We start from the raw sequence: 23453 nt of genomic DNA, 5'->3' as shown, positions 1-23453 counted from the left end.
GTCTGGGAGGAATGTTGGGGGTGGGGAGGGGGGAGATTGGTTTGAACCTTGCTTGGAGATGTCGTTTCCGGTGTAATCTGTGGTCTGGACAGTTTGCCAGTGGCAGACCCTTGCACAGAAACCTCCGCGGCTTTCCGTCCCATGGACGACGACGACGCTCCCGTCGACGGCTCCGCCGTCGACGGTATGGCTGTCACCAACGGTGTCCCCATCGACGATATTTTCCTCGTCGACGCCTTCAGTCGTCGACGCCTTCAGTCGTCGACGCCTTCAGTCGTCGACGCCTTCAGTCGTCGACGCCTTCAGTCGTCGACGCCTTCGTCGTCGACGCGCTCGTCATCGACATCCTCGTCATCGACTCTTCCGTCGACGGTGGGCTCCTCATCGACGAGGTCGTCGTCGACAGGGCCATCTTCGCCGTCGACGATGACTTAGACGACGGTTTTAACAGTATAATAGACGAGATAGGGGTACCTGCTGACGACGATGAAGGGGTCGTCGACGAGAGGACCTACGCCGCTGTGGATGTGGACACGGTCGTCGTCGCTGTGGAGACATGTCCTGCTGGCCTTTTGTACGCCGAGGATGGTGTCGCAATTTTTGTGGCCGACAGAGTAGGCTTCTTGAAAGTGAGAGAGACCTTGTCAGACACTGAAGATTTTGAAGATCTTGCCTCTGAAGACTTCTTGTGTGTCTTCATAGGAGGAGCGTCTGAGGGGCCAGGAGATGTCACTCTCGGCCTCTTCAGGGAGACTTCAGAGGTTCCGGAAAAGCTTGCCTCTGAGGACACCACACTCTCTCTGTCCTTGAGCCTGTCCAGCCAGATAAGCAGGCGGCCCTCCCTGTCTCTCAAGGTCTTATGTGGGAAAGACCTACAGATTTTACAGTCCTTAGGGACGTGGTCCGGATAAAGGCAATACAAGCATAGTTCATGCTTGTCGTCCACATGAAGCCTCTTCTTCCCACATGAAGAGCAAGCCCTGAAAAGGGCTTTCTTCTGTGATTCAGACATGCCAGGAGTTGTAGATTAATTAAACACTCACTGCAGCAATAAGAGGCCTGAAGTAGTCAGCGTTGAAATCCTTGAAGAAGAAAGTCACCAAAAACGTGAATAATCTGGCTTGAAAGAGATCCTGAGGAGAACTCAGGTTGGAGACTCCCTAGCACAACGTGCGGTAGAAAATCTGAGGGACTGAGGCTCCTGCCAGGAAGGTTCTAGAGGGAGGTGACAGCTGATTGGCTGACTCTAAGAGTTTGGTCCTTTTTACAAAAGGACTAGGATAGGCTGCTAAGGGGAGGCCCTTAGGCCTATTTTTTTCTCTATGTATGTCTATAGGACATTACTTTTTTATGTACCGGAGGCTCCCGTCTCGACGACGGGGAATGATTCAGGCATGTGAATCTATGAAAGACACCCCTAATACTGGATAACTTAGCACCACACCTGGGGCATTTTATGAAAGGAGTCCTTTCCATTGACTGCAGGCGTGGTCGGCGCAGAGAGGCCCAACGGCCCGAGTCGAAGATCGAGGAGTTTGTTTTAAGATGCACGTCGAAAACGCAAACGCGATCGAGACAATACCGTCGAGTGGAGAGGGATTGTGCATCGAAGGGGGATCCGAAACAGATATCGACCCAGAGTGCAGCAATTCACATCCGAACCCGATGACAGAAAAAAACAATCTAAGGATGGAGTCGATGCCCTTGCACACTATCGTCCTTAGGAGGAGTCACCTACCTCGTGACAACAAAGACTTCTTCCAAGACAAAAACAAAGTGCAAACATACGAGTCCAACACCAGATGGCGATCTATGCAAAAGTATAAAATCTGCAGCTCATATGCCTCGAACATATCTTTTCTAAGAAAAGTTGATTTACTTTCTACTTGAGATACTCCCATGTCTGCAATGATGTTTTGTTCTTCTGGCTTGTACATTGTCCACTGCCGTATGTGTTGTGCCCTTTTCAAGAGGTGATACAATTCCTTCTTTCCTTCCTTCCCTCCCTCCCTTTTGTTTAGGTTCACATTGCATAGATGTTATTCATAATGATCTGTACAACCATTCCTTGTGTCCGAAATGTTTTAAGCGCAAAAAATATCTGTTTCAAAACTTATTCCAAGTCCAATGACTTCATATATGCAGACTTTTGACGTGCACCAACCCAGTGTGAAGGGCCTTAGTTGTAACTGTCAAAGTTGGGATTTGATTTGGGAAATTTTACCCATTCAGCATTATTTGGTTTGTTAGCACCCTGTAAATTATGCTATTTGCATTTGTATAGCGCCAACAGCCATTACCATGGTACTGATTCGCATTCTTACTGGACGCTCTTACAAATGGAACTGGGAGCGCCAACAATCTTGTTCGGGGTTTGCTAGTGACTTGTTAGCAGAGTATGTTCAATGTTTAGCGTAGACATTGCTTAGCTCAGTTAGTGTAAAGGGACATTTGGTGTGACCTAGGATGATTTTTGTTGTCTTATGTGGGTTAGTTGGTGTGCCAAAGACCTCTTTTTCCTGTTTACTGCAATGAGAGTTTGACTGTTCATTGCTCGTGTGGAGTAAAGAGCTGTGAACCACATCACCTGCTCTGGCAGCACCCATAGCTACTTGGATGTGTCATGCAAGAAGCTGAAAAGGTTGCGCGAAGAGCGAGTTTAACATTTCAAGTCCATTTCTATCTTCTTCGCCTGCACTACCTTGAAGAATTAAAGGCCTCAATTAATACGGAGCTGAATTTCTGTAACTGAAATTGTAACTACTTATTACGGAGACTACGGACAAGAAAACAAATTAAATTCTCAGAAGGGTTAGTGGCAGTAGCATGGGGAAAGCTTAAGTGAACACACAGTGGAGCTTAAAACAAATTGATATTTAAGGAAAGAGTTTTCCCAGGAAAATGAGAAATGGGTAAACCAAGGCATTTAACCTAAGCTAACAAAGGAGCAGGTTCGGCATGCAAGAAAAACTGCTCGCAGAACATGAATCCGCCTTGATGTATTACCCTGCAAGTAGAGTTATATGAAGTGAATAGCTGTTGAGACATACGGAAGGGTAGGCAGTGCAGTGCATTTAAAGATCACTTAATTCAACTGATAACGACCACCACAGTATGTTGCATCTTCTTTATTTAGAACCAACCTTTTCGCTGTTGGTTACAAGGACAAATGAAGATCCTGTAACAGCAAATAATTACAAGCTAGACTGACCTACGTATCTTGTTAGTTCTGTTAGTGAAACGAACATTGTACATGATCAAAGCAGACAGGGAAGGTGGACCTGGGAGCAGAAGTTAGTTTCTAGCAGCACTGTCCCAACATTCAACAGGACAATGACGTTTCTACGCAGGCCTTGCCGCATCATGCAAGGCTTCCACGCGACTCGAGTTGAATGGATGTACAGGGTTAGTGGACTTTCAAATGTTAATTTGCCATCAGTGATCAATCAGATTACCTCGGGTAAGGAATGGTTTGGGGGGCACAGTGTCAGAGAATTTCAAGAGCTTTCAGATGGAAAGCTGGTCATGCAATCCAGTGCCATGTGAAAGATTGTGCAAGAAAGAACAGCATTTGTGAGCTCTGCCAATTACACGTTTAACTGCGAAGAGCTTTGAATTGCGTCTTAGTGCTCTCACCTATGGGTGAATTAAATATGAAAAATATAGAATGATAATGGGTGGAATCTCATGACTGATGGAGAAGGCACAGATGGGGAAAAAAGTTAATGAGAAACACCTTGGCCTGCTCCTACTCCAAACAGCAATCAAATAGGACATCAAGTTATAAAGACCTATCAGAAATATTCCCTTCCATTGGACGGTAAGCCTACAAAGTGCAGCAGAAGTCCTCATCAAGTAAATTGTATCAAAATAGTCAGTTTGGGTAACAGCTGTTAAATACAACTCTTAATTTCTTCTCTTTTCAGCGACACAAACCATCCTGAATTTCAAATGACTGGTGGCCAAAACTAATTCCTTAAATATGAATGTTCTAAATGGAATTAAACCATCACTAATAAACTTCAGTTCTTCAAGTCCCCCAGTTTCAGCTTGGCAAAGTCGTTGGCTAGTTGCAGTGCCTCCTGTAAGCAGTCGACGTTCCTGCCTGTGGCCTGTGCGGAGAGCTCTTTCCCGCCTCCCTTGCCGTCCATCAAGTCAGACACCTTCTGTACCCACTCGCTGGCTTTCAGGCCCTTGCTGGCGGTTTCCTGAAACAAACAAGTAGTTACGGTTAATAAAGAGCGAGTAAGCAAACACAACCCAACAAAAACGAATCACTTAGTCCTATACAGTGATATATACAACTGTGACTGAGCTCACATATTTGGAGAACAGTCAGTTGACAAATTCTTCTGTAAAGTCAGAACAGGGTGCATTTGCTGAAGTTTGTGGGATCTTCGAATAAGAGGATTTCACAAGAACCGGTATAGCTGGCTAGTGTTTCTCTTGAGAAGTGTTACTTACTCATTCTTTGGGGTTCTTAAGCTGGCTGTGACAGCACGCGCCAACTCTACACCACGATGAGTAAATGCAATCAAATTTGCTACTTGTTTTACTGTCAGACCTTGGCAGCTGCATCTGCAGCGCTCCATGAAAACAAGGGTGTGTCGCTCTCCTTCGGTCATAAACCATACATGGAGATGCACTACGTCTAATATGCGATTTATTACCACTGTTGAGGAGAGGCTCATAATGACCCACTCAAGCTTGCGCCTCTCAGAAGGCAGGGGTTCCTCCCACCCTCGACAATAATAATGAATCGTACATTAAGGTCTAGAATAGCCATGGAGGACATCTGGTGACCATACTCTAAGAGGTCAAAGGCAGTGTAGGTTGTAAATGTCAACAGAATCCCAAGTTGGCAATACGTGATCATATTACACATTATTATTTATTTTATTATTGCATGTTTATTTTGGAGGCATCAATTTGAGAAAGCAGTTTCTTCAAATGGGAATGAAAATAGCAATAGAAATATTGGATTATACTGTTTTTATACTGTAGATTGTTGGCAGTGAAAAGAAGAGAGCAGTACTAAATTAAGAGGTAAAATTGTAAAGTGAAGGACTTTGATGTGGTCTGAGAATGAGACTGAAGGTGGGGGTCCCTGAAATTCCTCAGTGCCATTTTGTATTATGACAACTGTCCTCAGACTCCACCCTAATTGCCATCGAAGTTTGCCTTAAACAACGAACATCCAGTATATATGTTATGCATTCCAAGGGACCATAAGTCCGAGAATCGCCCCTCGTATTCGCTTTTTATTAAACAACCCTGATAAGGAGAGACAAGGTCTTACTTGCTCACCGGGCAGTTGCAGACATGTTGGGACAATCAGAACCAGAATGGCTGAAGTCAAACACTCTGTACTGGAGGAGATGGGTTTATCAAAGGAAGAAGATGCAGAGGCTAAGGGAGCTTCAGATGAACACAATGAAGATTCAGACCTCAAGGAAATTACATCAGAGTTCATCTCACAGGATGTCAAACACTAAACCTACAGTGCCCTAAATTGATAAGTAGTTGGAACTCAGTTTTTTTTCTATATTTTACGGGGCCTTGCAAAATATCGGTTTTAAGTCTCTGCATTTTGTGTAATAAAAGGCCCCAAACAAAGCATACGTATATTATTTATGCCTTGGCAGCGAAAATAAATGTGGCTCAATAACATATTAAAGCAGATGTACTAATAAACACGATAACACATTTATTACTACAGTGCAAATTTCAAATTCCAGTATACTACCACAGTACCATGAAATTCGCTAGAGCAAATCGTTGTTTACTGCCTAACAAATTACATGTTACAATTACTAGACACATGAAACCTATTATCCTTATAGTTATGAACCCTTTTCCATGAGGCAAATGTAACTTTCTGCATATGGGTTTAGTTTAAATGCCTTTTCATACAACAAAATCCATAGTATAAACAGTACATGCAGATGCACAAAATGAACTATTTGCTTACCCAGAGACTCTTTCTAATTCTAGCTCTGAATAATCTGGAGCACTACCTCTGCGTGCAGATATGTGGATTTGTTTGGCTCCGCTTCGCAAGAAACGCTGCAGTGCCCATATAAGCACCACCCCTGCACGCGGACATCAGTTTTTTTCATGACTTTCTGCGCTAAAAAAGTGGAAGTACGTACAAGCCAAAGTTTCAGTTTTGACTAGTGCGCAGAGTCTAACGGGATCTTTTTGATTGAGAGCAGGAAGGATCGGTGAAATCTTCCAGAAACCGCATTACTGATAGAGACTTCTAACAGCAAATTGCTCGCCTTAGAATAGATTCCCAAGTAATACCTCCCTGGAGGTGGGTCTGCAAACTAGCTTAGACCAAAACAAAGTTCTGGAGGACCAAACGAGTGAAATGGCCATCACGATGGACCGGACTGTCCTAGCAGTGGTACTTCATGAACGCTTGAAATGACGTTGAAAAATATCCAGGACGGGTACCTTGTGAGCTAACGTAGTAGACGTGGCCTTGGCGCTGAGACTGCAAACGCTCAGGGAGTTGCTTCTTCACCAACGTGTAGCACATTTTTATGCAAAGTACTATCCATTGGGAGGTCAGTTTCTGCACAGCATTTCTATGCTTTGCTCCTGTAAACTCAATGAACAGTTGTTAATCCACCTGAAGGTCCTTGGTGTGATCAATATAGCAGGAGAGAGCTCTTTCACGGTCCAAGCAATATAGTCTCTCATACTCCTTGAAAGAAAGAGGCAGTGATGCTCTTGGCAATATGAAAAGGGTTGACCATCTTCGGGAGGAAAGATGCATGCGTTCGAAGGACCAGTTTGTTCAAGAACAAATTGGTGTAGGGAAGGTGAACAGAATCCGACGCTCACTGACCTACCTGGCCGATGTAATGGCCATAAGAAAAAAGTTTTGATGGTCAAGATCCACAAAAAGCAGTTATGCAGGGGCTCAAACAGAGAACACAAGTTGAGTGAGGACCAAGTTAAGATCCCATTGGAGCATCACAAAGGCAGAATACGGGAGCGATGTTATAAAACCTTCAAAAAACAGTCACAATTGGTGACTGAAACAGGGAATATTGATCCGGTAACTGCAGAAAAGCCGAAATCGCTGTTAACAGTGCCCAAAGCAAGACCTTGTAGAGCTAAAGAGCGAACAAACCGCAAAACATCCGACGAGGGTGCAGAGGGGGTCTTCATGACATACGGAACAACAGGCCACAAACTTATCCCAAGGCCAGGCGTAGACCATTTTGGTTGATGTACGCCAGGTTGCCAAGATGACATCACAAACTTTGGGAGGGAGACTGAAAACCCTCAACTGTCGCCGCTCAATCTCAAGACATGAAGGTGGAGTTAGTGCAGGTTCGGTTGCAGAACCATGCTCTGTTGCTGTGACAGGAGGTACTACCGAAGAGACAGGCTGACTGGAGGACAGATGCATACTCAGGAGTTTGGGATACCTTACTCTGTGCCCAATCCGGAGCCACTAGTATGACTGGGGTCTGGTCGTTTCTGATCTTGAGAAATCTGGGCAGAAATGGTATTGGCAAAAATGCGTACAGGAGTCTGAAGCTCGACTCGAGGTAGAACGCTCTGAGCGAGAGCTGCTTTGGAAATTCGACACGTAGAAGTGCTGACATCGTGAGTTCTTTGCAGTAGCGAATAGATCAAGCCAAGGTTCTCTCCAATCTCCGAAGAGACCCTGTACCACCTCCAGATGTAGACTCCTTTCGTGATTCGTGAGGAATTGACGACTGGGTTTGTTCACCCTGTTGTTCAGGGAGCCCACCAGGTGTTGTACAACCAGGAAGATCTTCTGGCACTTCAGCCAAGTCCAGAGGCGCAGAGCCACCTGGCGCAAGGTACACGACCCCACCCCGCCATGTTTGTTGCAATACCCCATGGTGGTGATGTACTCCGTGTACACCTGATCCAGCCTTCCCTTGATGGATGGAAGGAAGGCCTTAAATGCGAAGCCAATGGCCCTAAACTCCAACAAGTTGATGGGGAGTTGAGAGTCCACCATAGACCTCCAATCTCCACCTCTACCAGGTGGCAGCCCCAAACCAGGAGTAACGCATCTGCCACCACTATGAACTCTGGGTAGGGAAGGGAGAGGGGTCTGCTGCTGACCCAATCGCGGTCCGTCAGCAACCATTGCAAGTCTTTCGCAGATCCCTCCGATATCTGGACCAGGTCAGAGAGATTCCCCAAATGGTGCGCCCATTGGGCCTTCAGGTTCCACTGTAGAGCCCACATATGCTAGCAGGCATGCTTTACAAGCAGGATGCAGGAGGCCATGAAACCCAGGACCTTCGGAGTCAGCCTGACTGAAATCCAGGATAGAGGCCAAAACATCAGAATCCTAGTCTAAATATCCCAGAATCACCGCTCCGCAGGACAGGCACGTAACAGCACTGTATTCAAAATGGCTCAGATGAAAGGGAGCGTCTGAGAGGGAGTAAGGTGTCACTGGCACGCTTATAGTGAACCCCGGCGCATGCAGAACGATCGGCATAGTCTGGATGTTGGCGATGACTGTCTGGGACAAACCCGCCTTCACCAGCCAGTCAATGTATGGGAAAACTGCACTAGTCTGCAGAGGTAACGGGTTACAACCACCGCCATTCACTTTCGTGAAAACCCTGGGGCACTGGTGATGTCAAAGGGGAGTACAGCAAACTACAAATGCTAGTCACGCAACGTGAACAGCAGGTTGCACCTGTGGGGCAGCAGGACAGGGATGTTGAAATAGGCGTCCCGCTCAATCATCCAAGGAATGGGGCAGTGATCCTGCCCTCACGAAAGAGCTCAAGTACAGCATTTGGCCTTGTCACCAAACAAGGGGGAGCCATCAACGGACAAGTCATATTAAATGACAACTGGACAGCCCCCGAGAAATGAGTAGACTGTAGCCAGGCATGGCTACCTAGTGCTACCATAGAAGTCATGGCTCTACCCAGTGAGTCTGTGGTGTCAAGTCCAAATCAGATGGCAAGCTTTGCCACATCCCTGCCGTCCATCAAAGCTTGGATTGAGGATGGAGTGGCCCTTCTCAGGCAGCAGGGGCAACAGTTGCGCAAACAAGTCTCACAATGCATGAGAAGATCATCCCAAGTGGCATGCAATGTTCACCGACTGCAAGGCTGGTAAAAGATATGCGCTTCACAAAGGAGTCCAGCCTCTTAATTGCTTGTCCGGTGGAGTGGAAAGTTCTCGGGTTAATCTTCGTTTCACCAGACTCATGGAAGGGGTGCTAGGTAGGATGGCTGGGTCTCCTGGGTTGGGATAATGTAGACAGGCAACCATTCGGTGCACTGAATCCCCTGTCCAGGGTTTTGTGCAGGCCCCCAGGACCACGTCGGAGAGGGCTTCACTAAATGGAGGCAAGGGCTCAGGTAAACCCATTCCAGGTTGAAGCTTTTCTGTCAAGACAATAGACTTGACCTCGATAGAAGGCAGCTGCAAATGGAGGACCAGAGATGCCCTGTGCATCACTGTGGCAAACAATGCACTTTCCTCCAAAGCCTGGGCTGGAGGGGAAAGCATGCCAGTGTCTGGGGTGATATCCAAATTACTAGCGTCACTCAGCTCATCATACCAGTTTTCCTCTTCAGCGTCCTCAAGGGGACTATACCCCTTTGGAGGGTAGGGTCTGTCAATAGGGGAAAAGTCCAGTGGATGGTAAGGCCTGGACGGTGCAGACATCAGCAAGGGACGCCAGGGCAACACCAAGTCGGGAATTAGAGATGGAGCTGGCGATAGATGGAGGCACCTGTGGTGTTGGTAATGTTGATCCTGAGGGCCTGCCGGGTGTCAAGGTAGAACGCGCTGGCGGTAACCCAGCAGGAGCAAAGCTTAGATCAGTGTGGCCCAAAGGTGCACCAGAAGGAGTCACTTGCCCAAAGATGACATACATGGAGTAATACAATTCTTTACGATGGGGGCTGGGGGTGTTTTGGTGCCCGGCGAAAGGAGGGGTAGCGCGGAGCAGACCCCCATGCTGGCTCTGCAGGAGGAGGGTGAAAGTGGGGCCTAGAGGTAGAGCGGGGGAAGCCAAAGAACGCTTTGACTTTGTTTTCTTGTGCTTCTTTGACTTAACCGACTTCGATGAGGTGGTCTTGGAGCAGGTAGAACATAATTCGCAGAACGGATCCAGGAACGTCTCCAAGATCTTCCGCAGGAACGGCAGAGAGTCTTCTTTAGCAGAGCTACCAGGAGCTTCATCGCCCACTTGCATCGTTTTGCACTCAGAGCAGGTCATGGAATTGTGTCCCCACCCCAGGCACTAGCGACAGGTGAAGTGGAGATCGGACACAGACATCGACCTGTGATAATCCCAACAAGGATTACATTCTGATGGTTTAGCTGGGGACATGTTCCTAGCACACTGGGAGAGTAAAACTCTGTGACAAAAACTAAAAAAATAAAGAAAAAAATAAAAAGTTAGTAAAAATAAGAATGACAAGAGGTAGCTCCCCAGATCCGTGCTGTTGGTGTAGAAAGAAAGGAACTGATGTCAGTGTGCCTGGGTGGTGCTTATAAGAACACAGCAGCATCACTTCTGACGCAGAGCTGAACGACAGCATTAAGCGGCGCACAGAGGTACTGTTCAAGATTTTCCAGATGCAGTCTGACGCATGGGGAATATTCTAAGATGAGGAATCTGCAGTTAGAAGTCTCTATCAGAAATAATAATCTATTTATTATCATTGTTGAAGGAGGAAAGGGGCATCATGACTGACTTGAGACTTCGCCTCTTGTGAGCTTTGGGACCTCCCCACACTCAACTATGGCTAGAGATATATATATATATATATACACATCTTAATCCACAACCAAATATCGGCCAAGAATAAAGAGGCGGCACACCAGGAAATGGCACAATAATTTATTGTGCACTCAAAATCCAAGGATCGACGCGTTTCGGCGTTAGCCTTTATCAAGTTGCTTCCTGGTCCTCTAATTCCCCATAGAAATAGACTACAATGTTGCATAACATAGAAAAAATACCTTGCGCTTTTCAAACTTTACACTTTCATCTTTAGCCTCAGCAAATATGATAAATTACATTTCTGAAAACAATCGCTTTAAATTAATTGAGGCCACAATCACAATTATCAATCTGATTCTGAGCGCGACTGTTGCACATTATGCTTTGCGATGCATAAAAGTTTATGACATTCTCTCTACGGGGGACATATGCCCTATTTATTTACGGACAGATTCCCTACTTTAACCCGTAGCTGTGCTGATGTAAAATCACCCAGAATGCATTACAATCATTGCTAATCTTTCAAATTGATATGAGCACCATATCATGATACGTGCAACCATCATCCCATCTTGATTACGGCAAAGCATACAGTGTAAAAATTTATAATACAATCACAAACGTAATGCCATACGTGCTAATTGAAATTAATGTCATTTTAACCATTGTACATTAATAGGGAATAGGCGAGGAACGGAACGTATCCTTAGGAAGTTTTGTAGGAAGGGTAGTGAGAGGAAAGTGCAAAGTGCATGTTTTGATCAGTGTAAGCTAGTGTTTATTTAGGGAAAAAAGGCTACACAGTATGATCATAGTAATCGGGACTATTGGTGATCCCCTTTGGAGGCTCCACAATTGTGGCGTAGTGCTCAATTTCATCCCAGCTGGGAATCGTATTACTAAGTGTCAATGTAGTCCTATGTAATCCCATTAAAAGTGAAAAATGATCAAAGAAAAACAAAAAATTAAAATAAAAAATGTAAATTAAAAAATAAAATGACATTTGTGAGGATAGTTCGCTACAGCTTTTTAAGTAAGAGGAAATTAACGACCTATATGTGTGGCCAATTCTTCGCCACTGTTTAGCCCTCTAGGGACCTTGCTGTCTAATTCTAGAATGAATCTTGATTCAAGGATCCTGAGACGTTTTTCGTGGTCCCCTCCCCGTACATGTTAGGGTATCCTATCTATGCCAAAAAATTGTAAGCTGCTGTTATTGCTATTGTGATGGTCTGTATAATGACGTGCCACAGGATAATTATGGTCACAATTAGATATGGCACGTAGATGTTGTAAAATTCTCAGTTTCAAGGGGAGTTTGGTACTGCCTACGTACTGGAGCCCACATGAGCATTCCAGCACGTAGACAGTAAAATCACTATTGCAATTGATGGTTTGTTTTATGACTTTCTTTGGTTGGTGCCTGTTCTGTATTCCTTGCAGTTTCTACCATTGCGAAATGCCTTACATGTGCCGCAAGTGGTGAACCCATTGGGTATTCTCAACCATTGTACATTTGTATCATCAGTGGGATAACTATGGACTAAACGATCCCGTAGGAATCTGGCACGTTGGAAGATAACTTGTGGAGCGGCTCCTATTTGTTGACCTATTATAGGGTCTGCCGCCAACAAGTTCCAGTGTTTTCTCATCATTCTTTTAAGTGCCCATGCACCCCTACTGAATTGAGTTATCATTCTGGGTGCTTTGCTGGCACTTTGAGTGCTCTCACTTGGTTTGTTCTTACATGGTTTAAATAACTCATGTTGGGATCGACCTTCTATTTCGTTTTTTTGGCTTTTGTCATTGTGTCTTCCTTATAGCCTCTCTCCCTGAAACGAGTCATCATGGTCTGTTCTTTTTGGTAGTTATCATCCGTATTGCAATTACGTTGTGCCCTTAATAGCTCACCATACGGTATGCTTTGTACTAGGGAAGCTGGATGATGACTTCCAGCATGCAGCATTGCATTCCCTGCAGTTACTTTACGAAACAGGCGAGTTGTGATTCTGCCTTCCATGATCTGCTGCAGTTATTCGTTAATACAGATCTACTGCTTGCTAGCCCTTATCACGGAGGCCCACGCAGCCATACTGTGCAAGCATACTGAGATTTTGACGCATATTAACTCCATGCCCTGAAGAAGTTCATTGTTATGAACGAAACGCGCTGGCTGACAAATGTTCCCTTAACTTTGATTTTCTTTGAAATAGACTATAAGACTTATTGTACAAGAACTTTCTTACACAAAGGGGTGGTGCTTTGCAGTTACCACCAAATGGCTGGTGCTGGAGTAACTTATGCACACCCAACCCGAATGATCATCAAAAACCTTCACACAAAGGGAACATAGCAGGAAAGTGCGGTCATGTTGTCCGCCGTTGACCGTATCTGCTCCTCTTAAACTTAACAATTTGTACACATTTTCCTCACATTTCTGTGGTGGAAAGTTCTGGAATCTGCATGGATCCACAAAATTCCACCCACCCCGCGGTCTCTAAAGTCTTCCGAGAAAAATGGTATCTCACTTGCGTGGGTAGGCCCAGTGCCCGCGACAGGAAAGGGTCCAAAACCTATTGAGGCAACATAAAAATTTGAGAAAAAAGTGATTTTTTCAGCTAAATGAGGTTTGCAGGGGTTTGTGGGTAGGAAAATGTTAGGGGACCCACGCAAGCCATACCTCGCTGGACTCCCCAGGGTATCTAGTTTCCAGAAATGTGTGGGTTTGGTAGGTTTCCCTAGATGGTCGCCGAGCCCAGGGCCAAAAACTCATGGGATCCCCCTTGCAAAACCAGGTTGGTTTGTGATAGGTAATTTTGATGTCGCCTCAATAGGTTTTAGGCCCTTGCCTGTCCCGAGTCCTTGACCCACCCATGCAAGTGAGGTACCATTTTTCTCGGAAGACTTTGGGGAACGTGGGGTGAATTGAAATTTGTGGATCCACGCAGATTCCAGACCTTTTCACCACAGAAATGTGAGGAAAATGTGGGTTTTTTGGACAGTTTTTTTAGGTTTGCAAGGGATTCTGGGTAACAGAACCTGGTAAGAGGCAGTCAAGTCACCCCATCCTGTATCCCCCTGGGTGTCTAGTTTTAAAAAATGTAAGGTTTGCTAGGGTTCCCTAGGTTCCGGCAGAGCTAGGGTTCAAAACCTACAGCTAGGCACTTTGCCAAAAAGGGGTCATTTTTCACTGTGAAATTGTGGTGTATCCACGTTGCGTTTTGCGACGTTTCCTGTTGCGGGCACTAGGCCTACCCACACAAGTGAGGTACCATTTTTCACGGAAGACTTTGGGGAACGCGGGGCGGAAATTTGTGGATCCACGCAGATTCCAGAACTTTCCACCACAGAAATGTGAGGAAAAGGAAAATGCTACTTACCAGTATGCATCTGTTCTTGGCATGTAGAGCTGCAGATCCACACACTGAGCATAGATCGCCATCTGGTGTTGGGCCCGGATATGTGCACTTGTTTTGGTCTTGGCAAAGACTTTGGGAGTCACGGGATAGGTGACTCCTCCTTTGGATCATAGTGCGCATGGGCATCGGCTCCATCCTCAGATTGTTTTTTGCCAACAGGGAAATGGAGTTTTGTAAGAAAGAGAAAAGATGCCCATGTATGCTGTAACTAAATAAGATAATACTGGAACAGATAAAGGTAGCCGGGGAGGTGGGCGGGCGTGTGTGGATCTGCAGCTCTCCGTTCGAGGCATATGAGCTGCAGATCACACACTGAGCTTAGACTGTATAGCAGTACCAGCCTCTAACTGCGACCACCAGAATCTGTTGCAGTAGTTTGAAATAGTGTTTTGAGTACAGCCTGGCCCACACTAGCTTGTTGTTTTGTTTGCACATCTACACAATAGTGTTTTGTGAATGTGCGCGGTGTAGACCATGTGGCTGCTTTGCAGAGGTCATCTAGGGGAATGTTCCCGAAAAATGCCATTGAAGCCCCTATCTTTCGGGTAGAGTGGGCTTTAGGAGGAACAGATAAGGTCCGTTTAGCTTTGTGATAGCAAATCTGTATGCATTTGACAATCCACCTTACTGTGCCAGATTTCAATATGGGGTTGCCTTTATGTGGTGGTGAGAAGGACACGAAAAGCTGTTTGGTTTTACGAAAAGGTTTTTTTCTTTCAATGTAATAAAGCAGTGCTCTTTTAACATCTAGAGTGTGAAGAGCTCTTTCTGCAACTGTCTGTGGTTACGAGAAGAAAATGGGCAACTCCACAGACTGGTTGAGGTGGAAGGGAGAAATAACTTTAGGGAGGAATTTTGGATTGGTTCTGAGAACAACTTTATTATGATGGAGTTGTAAGAACGGTTCTTGAATAGTTAGTGCTTGTACCTCACTGACTCTTCTAAGGGAAGTAAAGGTTACTAGGAAAGCAACTTTCCATGTTAGAAACTGTAGTTCGCATTTGTGCAGAGGTTCAAAAGGAGGACCCATTAGTCTTGTGAGGACAATGTTTAAGTTCCACACAGGGGAGGGAGATGCCCTGGGGGGAATTATTCTTTTGAGGCCTTCCATAAATGCTTTGATGGCAGATATCCTGAAGAGTGATAAGTGTTGTCTATTTTGTAAATAGGCTGCTATGGCAGCGAGGTGTAACCTAATAGAGTATAGGCTAAGTTACACCTTTGGAGATGCAGTAGGTAACCTATGATGTGTTGTATTCATACATCTAAAGGATTGATGGTGGTGTTGTGGCAATATATCACAAATCTTTTCCACTTGGCTGCATAGCAGGTTCTAATGGTGGGGCGTCTAGCTTCTCTGATAACGTTCATACAGTCAGGTGGAAGGTTAAGGTAACCAAACTCTAAAACCTCAGGAGCCAGATCGCGAGGTTGAGCTGTGCTAGGTCCGGGTGTCTGATCTCTCCATGGTTCTGGGTTAAGAGGCGTGGGGAGAGGTGTAGTTTTTGGTGTGGGACTAGAGACAGTTCCAATAATGTGGTGTACCACGGTTGTCTGGCCCATGTTGGAGCAACTAGGATGAGGGTCAGTGAATGTTGCTGCAGTTTGCGCACTACCAGTGGGATGAGTGGGAGAGGCGGAAAAGCGTACACACATCTGCCTGACCAATTCATCCATATCGCATTGCCTTTGGACAATGGGTGTGGATATCTGGCGGCGAAGTTTGGGCATTTGGCGTTTTCGTGTGTCGCGAAGAGGTCTATCTCTGGCTGCCTCCACAACTGGAAAAAGGGTTGAAGAATTTGTGGACGAAGTTCCCACTCATGAATCTGTTGCGTTTGACGACTTAACAGATCGGCAATGCTGTTCTAGACTCCTGGAACATGTTGGGCTAGGAGAAAAATGTTTTGAGGAATAGCCCATCTCCAAATACTTTGCGCTAGTTGGGAGAGCTGTAGGGAATGTGTCCCGCCCTGTTTCTGTATGTAGTACATGGCTGTCATGTTGTCGGTGCGGACTAGGACAGCTTTGCCTGATATTTGCTTTTGGAATGCCTTTAGGGGCAGAAAAATCGCTAGTAACTCCAGGTGATTGATGTGGAGTAACTTTTGTTGTGGAGTCCACGTGCCCTGCATGGTGTGATGTAATAGATGAGCTCCCCAGCCGGAGAGCGATGCGTCCGCAGTTAACACAATCTGTGGAACCGGCTCGAGGAACGGTCGCCCTATGGAAAGGTTTTTGGTGTTCCACCACTGCAGAGAGCGAGAAGTGCGGCCATCCACCAACACCAGATCTGTTAGCTGACCTTGAGCTTGGTTCCACTGACGCGCTAAGCACTCTTGCAGAGGACTCATTTGGAGTCTTGCGTGAGGTACTATGAATATGCAAGAGGCCATCATCCCTATGAGCTGGATGAACACTCGAGCTGTAAGAGAGTGTTGCGGATGAAATTTTGTTAGGAGTTTCTGCATGCCTGCTATCCTGGCTGACTGGGGTATGCAAGTGCTTTTGAGGTGTCTATTGTGGCACCAAGGTACTGTTGTATGTGGGACGATTATGGATGAGACTTTGCATGGTTCTTGCGCGAGTGTGACGTACACACAGATTGTATGAGTTGGCTTTTATGAGCCAATTGTCCAAATATGGGAAGACGTGAATGTGTTGTCTTCTGAGGTGAGCTGCAACTACCGCCAGACACTTGGTGAATACTCTGGGTGCTGTGGTGACTCCGAAAGAAAGTACCTTGAATTGGTAGTGCTGGCCTTCCACTACAAACCGGAGATATTTTCTATGAGAGGTGTGAATGGGAATATGAAAGTAGGCGTCCTTGAGATCTAGAGTGGCAAGGAAGTCGTCTTGGGAAAGGAGAGGAAGGACTTGTTGAAGCGTGACAATGTGAAAGTGGTCTGAGTGTATGTAGAGATTTAGGTGTCTGAGGTCTAGGATAGGTCTCAGAGATCCGTCCTTCTTTGGGATGAGGAAATACAGGGAGTAGACTCTTGTGTTTTGCGGATGCAGGGGGACTGGTTCTATTGCATGTTTTTGTAGGAGGGCCATTACCTCCTGTTTTAGCAGTGATAAATGTTCTAATGACATTGGGTGCTGTCTGGGTGGTATGGTTGGGGGGGGAGTAGAGGTGAGTTTCAGACGACAGGAAGGAACTGTAGTAATCTTCCCCCGACAGGTGTGGGATGGTCCAGGCAAAGCGGAGGGAAGTCATTGGGTAAGGGTGGAGGCCGAGCGGGTGTTGTTAGTTTCGCCTCTACCTTTATTATTGCCTCTGTAGCCTCCTCTCTGATAACCCTTGGTGAATGTGGTTTGGGTGGGAGTCTTGTAAGACGTGGAGGGGTTGTCTGAGGAATAGCCTCTGGAGTTGCCTCTGTAAGAGGAGCGATGAAAGGAGTGTCTGGGAGCTTGCGATTGCAAGGCTCCCATTGATTTAGCCAGGTCAGTGTCTTTTTTCATCTTCGAGAAATGAATCCACGGCAGGTCCAAACAAGTGTTCCTGGTCAAATGGCTGATTGAGAATGGAAGTTTGTACTTCAGGTTTAAAACCGGAAATGCGTAGCCAAGCGTGTCTAAGCAGGAGGACACTTGTGTTTATGGCTCGGGAGGCGGTGTCTGCCACGTCTAGAGCACAGTGAATGGAGGTGTTCGTGATGAGCTTACCCTCTTGCATGAGGTCGTTAGCCCGTTTTTTATATTTGTCAGGCAGGTGTTACAATAGGGTCTCTAGCTGGTCGTAGTGCGCCCTATCATACCTAGCTAACAAGGCTTGAGTGTTGCCGATACGCCATATGTTAGGTGCTTGAGACACTGTGTGTTTACTGGAAGCGTCCAAGAGTTTGGACGCTGTCGGGAGGTGGAGCATCCCCTGACGTTTGAGAGTTAGCCCTTTTCCTGGCGTTGGAGACTACTAATGAATCCAACCGAATGTGGCCTTTAATGTATGCTGGGGCGGCTTTATATTTCTTTTCTATCCTTGGGTTGATAACCCTAGCCCTAACAGAGTCTTTAAACACTTCAGGTGCATGTTTAATTACCCCTTTCAGCATGGGTAGAATGGAGGTGGTCTTTTGTGAAATGTCAAAAGTATCCATTAAAAAATCCTCCTCCACGGGGTCTGTGTGTAAGTTAACCCTGTGGTACTGTGCAGCTCTGTGAACGAGCTGGTTGAAGCCCATGGTATCCTCTGGAGGGGAAGGTCTAGAGGGCTAGATGTCATCCTGTGGCATGTTAGGGACATCTGGTGTATTGTAATCGTCCCATGGGTCTGTGGTATTAGGTGGACTAGGATCCCCTAGTGGCTCATCATCTGCACCCTCCCCTGTGTCATCAGAAGTGTCATCATCGTCCACTGGTGGAGGAGATGGTGTAGGAGAGTGGTGTGGTGGAGGAGGAGGTAGAGGTGGAGGAGGGATCCTGAGAGGAGATGTTGCAATGTCCCTCTTTTTAGGTGCTGGAGCCGGTGTAGGCGAGTCCAGTGGCCCCATTTTAGAACTCAGAATCAGTTGACCAGTCTTTGGATCTTTAAGAAGAGTCTTTTGGGTGGGATCTGGTTTAAAAAGCTTATCTGTGTGAGGCATGTCCTTCGGTGCTGATTTTTACGGTTACGAATGCTTGCGCGGCACTGACTGTAGAACGGTTTTGTGCTCTTTGGGCTTGGAACCGTGAGGTTTTGAGGTGTCTGTAGGGGCCTGCAGAACCGGTTGGTTTTTCGGTTCCGAATGCTTTTTCGGCTCTGAAGTTTGAGAGTCTGTAGTCTTCGGTAGCGGCTTTTTGGTCGGTTCCGGTGGTTTTTTTCGGAGTCAAGGGATTGGTGCCGGTAGGTTTGGGTGCCGAGTGTGTCGATGCAGAGGCAATAGTAGGCACCGAAGAGGAGTGTGGTGTCTTCTTTTTCGGGGCCGGGGTCTGAGGTTCAGTACCGACGGCAGGTTGACTCGATCCAGAGTGGCCTGAAGGCTGCGTTGTTGGCTTCTTGGCTGGGCCCGGAGGCGGGGTGTGAGAAGTACTTTCTCGGTGTGCACCTGGGCCCGAAGGTGAAGGTGTGACTGAAGCCTTTTTCTGTGGTGGGGGAGGGGGTCGGGGTCGACGGCCGTACTTACGACCCGTTGCCCAGGAGTGATGTCTTTGATGTCGGAGTCTGCTTCGGAGGCACCGACGAGGCCTTCTTCGACCCACTCCTGTTCTGGTACATCGACGACCTCTTGGAAGATGTCGTCGGGAATGGAAGTCGACGAGCGAGCCATTCTCCTTTGAGCTAGACGATCCCGGATGGTCTTTTTGGAACGGAAAGAAGCAAAAGCTGGACAGTCTCTGGCCTCGTGCTCCGGTGAAAGGCAGAGGTTACACACCTCATGCAGATCTGTGTGTGGGAATTTCGGTCCACATTGAGGACACTTTTTGAATGGAGTCCTTTCCATGAGCTAGATGTAGAGGCCGAGGTAGGCCCGAAGACCTTCGTCGACGCCCGGAATCGAGGACTTCGAAGTTGGTGAGATGCGCGAGGATCGGGTCGCGATCGAAAACAATACCGTATAAACAGGTGAAGGATTGCGAGTCGAAAGTGGGATCGGTAATGGTACAGAGCTGGAGCGCGATAAACACATCCGAGCCCGATGACGGAAAAAAAAACAATCTGAGGATGGAGCCGATGCCCATGCACACTATGATCCAAAGGAGGAGTCACCTATCCCCGTGACTTCCAAAAACTTTTCCAAGACAAAAACAAGTTCAGATATTCGGGCCCAACACCAGATGCCGATCTATGCTTGGTGTGTGATCTGCAGCTCATATGCCTCGAACATGTGTTTTTTTGGACAATTGTTTAGGTCTGCAAGGAATTCTGGGTAACAGAACCTGGTGAGAGGCAGTCAAGTCACCCCATCCTAGGGTTAAAAAACTACAGCTAGGTACTTTGCCAAAAAAGGGTCATTTTTCACTGTGAAATTGTGGTGTGTCCACGATGCGTTTTGCGCAGTTTCCAGTCGCGGGCACTAGGCCTACCCACACAAGTGACGTACCGTTTTTCTCTGAAGACTTTGGGGACGTGGGGTGGGTGGAAATTTGTGGATCCACACAGATTCCAGAACTTTCTACCACAGAAATGTGAGGAAAATGTGTTTTTTTGGACAATTTTTTAGGTCTGCAAGGAATTCTGGGAAACAGAATCTGGTCAGAGGCAGACAAGTCACCCCATCCTGGATTCCCCTGGGTGTCTAGTTTTAAAAAATGAATAGGTTTGCTAGGTTTCCCTAGGTGCCGGCAGAGCTAGGGTTAAAAAACTACAGCTAGGTACTTTGCCAAAAAAGGGTAATTTTTCACTGTGAAATTGGGGTGTGTCCACGTTGCGTTTTGCGCCGTTTCCTGTCGCGGGCACTAAGCCTATCCACACAAGTGAGGTACCATTTTTATCGGGAGACTTAGGGTAATTCACATTTGTAATGCAACTGTTATTACCTATTGAATTTCGATGCATTTCTGCCTTCCAAATGAAAGACAATGTGTAAAGAAGTAGTCATTTTCAAAAATTATCGATAATTCTCATGCTAGCATGAGCATTCCCAATTTCAGAAATGTGAAAATATCTACTGTTTCTAAACTCTATATTTTGTTCCCATTTCAGAAAAACATAGGTGTCTTTCATACCAATTTTTCCATGTGTAGATTTTCCCGGAATAATTGCTATATACCCAGTACATAATAAAAAACCATTGCAAGTTGCTGCTCAGTTTTTGGCTCTGGGTTCGTCGGGTTCTAGGTGAATCTACAAGCCCTATATATCCCCACAACCAGTAAGGTCCAGCGGATGTAGCGGTATATTGCTTTCAAAGAGTTGTCATAATTAGAAGAAGTTACATGTGAAAACGTTGACACAAAAGGCTGTTTTTTTTTTCAACTAATTTTAAATTTTTCCTATATTTAACTGTTAGTTTCTATAAAGAAACCTTGAAGGAGGTACACAAATGACCCCTTGCTAAATTCAGAACGTTGTCTACTTTTCCAAAATGTATAGCTTTCCTGGATCCATTATTGCTTTCATACCCATTTCTACTATTAACTGAAAGGAGGTTGAAAGCACAAAAAATAGCAAAAATAGGCTATGTCCCAGAAAAATGCCAAAACTGTGTAAAAAATGTTGGTTTTCTGACCAATGTCTGCTTGTCCCTGAAAGCTGGTAAGATGGTGATTTCAGCACCACACCCCCTTTTTTAATACCATTTGCAGGGAAAAAACTAGGCGCTTTCATCTGTAGCCTTTTTTTTCGCATTTTTCCCCAAAACAAAAACAAAATTTAGCTGTATTTTTGGGTCCCCTTCAGGGGAATCCACAAACCCATGATGTTGGAAAAAAAAGGACGCAGATTTGGCGTGGATACCTTATGTGGTCAAAAAGTTACAGGGGCCTAAGCGCGTACTACTCCAAATAGCCAAAAAAAGGCTTAGTACAGGGGGAAAGGCCTAGCAGCGAAGGGGTTAAACAGAAAGAGTGCTTTTTTGCACTGAGCACCCATGTGTTCAGTAGTTTGAGATCATCATCTTTAAAAAAGGTACCAAGCAGGATTTAAAAAGTAAACAATGTTGTATATCGACAGCTGAAAAGCCATTTGTTAATTTGCTTATAACTTTGGTACATATGTTCAGATTAATACAGGCAGTTTCAAATGTGTGTACATCCATAAAGGAGAGGGTCAGTTAAAAAGGAGGGCCAGGAAGTGTTCATTTGCAAATGAGTTTGATACGGTGTGATGAATCTGCACAAAATTTAGCATAAGCTAAGACGAATTTGTCTTTTTTTGGTATGTAAAGATTTGTGGCGATCCATAAGGGGGGGGGGGGCAATTTTAATTTGCCTGTAGCTTTGATGATGTTTGACCAATGCTTGGTAAGTAGTCAAGTGATACTCAATACATAACTATTAGGGCGAAGATACAACTTTGAGGTGGGGGGGGGGGGGGGGGGTTGATTGGTATATCCAGCTTTTGTGCCAATCCATCAAGGTGGGGCAAAGTTAAAGGAATGCAATAAAATGCTCAATTTGGCAGAGACTTAGTATGTTTAGCCTTCTCTTGTTTTCCCAGTTCTATCCAGGCCCATCAAAGCTGGACATTGGATTTCAAGGGAGGGATTAAAGAAGTCTCCATCTGAAGATAATTTTTTTTCTACTGTTTGATGAATCCAAAAACACATGTGTCAGACTTTCAGCTTACTGTTGGTTATGTCAAATTTTAAGCAGATCCTTCTAGGAGATGGCGTGGCAAGTAAAAAAACAAGTAAATTCATTGGGGGAAAAAACTGTTAAAAGCGATTTATGGTTCTGGCTCAAACTTGTCAAACCACTGAAGTTTGCCAGTCATTTCTATCAACATACACTGAAAACACACCACAACTTGTGCTACCTGCCATGCTCAAAATCCTAATTTGAATATACAACACTACAAAAAAATGTTTACACGGCAAGTAACATTTTCTGGTCGTAGCATGTGTGGCTATAGATACACATACCCGCACAGACTGTAAAGCATTTTCTAACCAAAGGAGTGGCATGGCAGCTGAGTAGATGATGCAGATGTTTGAATGGGGCCCATAACAGGGTTTGACCAACTAAAGTCTGCTGACAGACTTGGATGGCCACTAAGGTCTGCTGACAGGCTTGGATGTCCAAACAGGAGGGTTTTGTGAAAGTGTGTGGAGTTGTCCAAGTAGCAGGTTTACATGTCTGCTAAGGGGGGTTGCCATCTTGCAATGGATAAATTGAACTTGGGGTGTCCCATGTAAGTTTTGGCAAAGGCTACAAAGAGTTGTTTTGTTTTATGGAAGAACTTGGTCCTTTCAATGTACTACACAAGTGCCCTTTTAAAATCCAGTGTGGAAAAGGACAATCTGTTCTTGTGAACCTGAATAAAAGCCCCCCCTCTATGGTTAAATCCAGTAGCTCCCCGATGCATCTGAGAGGTGTTATTATGAAGACCACCTAACATGAGAAGAAATGGAGCGCACAGGAATAGAGTGGTTCAAAGGTTGGGTCCCTGAGCCATATAAGAACCACATTAATATTTCACAAGTGGCTGGGGGGGGTTTTAGAAAGCATAATTCTTTTATACCCCTCCATGAAAGCGTAAATTAAAGGAATTTTTAAGTGAGACGTGTGCTCCTTACTTTCCATGTATGCTCCAACTGTAGTCAAATGAAACTGTATACTAACCCAGCCTTTTAGAGATGTGGTAGGCAGAAAATTCTATCTTGCACAGAGATTTTGAGGGGGCTATCAGTACA

The 23453-nt window shown here is 45.6% G+C and overlaps 1 protein-coding gene across 1 annotated transcript in view; it reads right to left on the bottom strand.

Moving 5' to 3' along the window:
* Positions 1-3113: 3113 nt before the first annotated feature.
* Positions 3114-23453, bottom strand: part of AARS1 (alanyl-tRNA synthetase 1) — a 294909-nt gene continuing 274569 nt past the window's right edge. The window contains exon 21 of the mRNA XM_085638756.1: positions 3114-4208. Within this exon, the coding sequence (XP_085494882.1) occupies positions 4023-4208 (186 nt within the window). The 3' untranslated portion in view covers positions 3114-4022. The remainder of the gene's footprint in view (positions 4209-23453) is intronic.

This window comes from Triturus cristatus, chromosome 12, assembly GCF_964204655.1.
Source record: "Triturus cristatus chromosome 12, aTriCri1.1, whole genome shotgun sequence".
Classification (NCBI taxonomy): Eukaryota; Metazoa; Chordata; class Amphibia; order Caudata; family Salamandridae; genus Triturus; species Triturus cristatus.
Note: the sequence above shows the minus strand (reverse complement) of the source record. Positions and strands in the feature narration are given on the sequence as shown.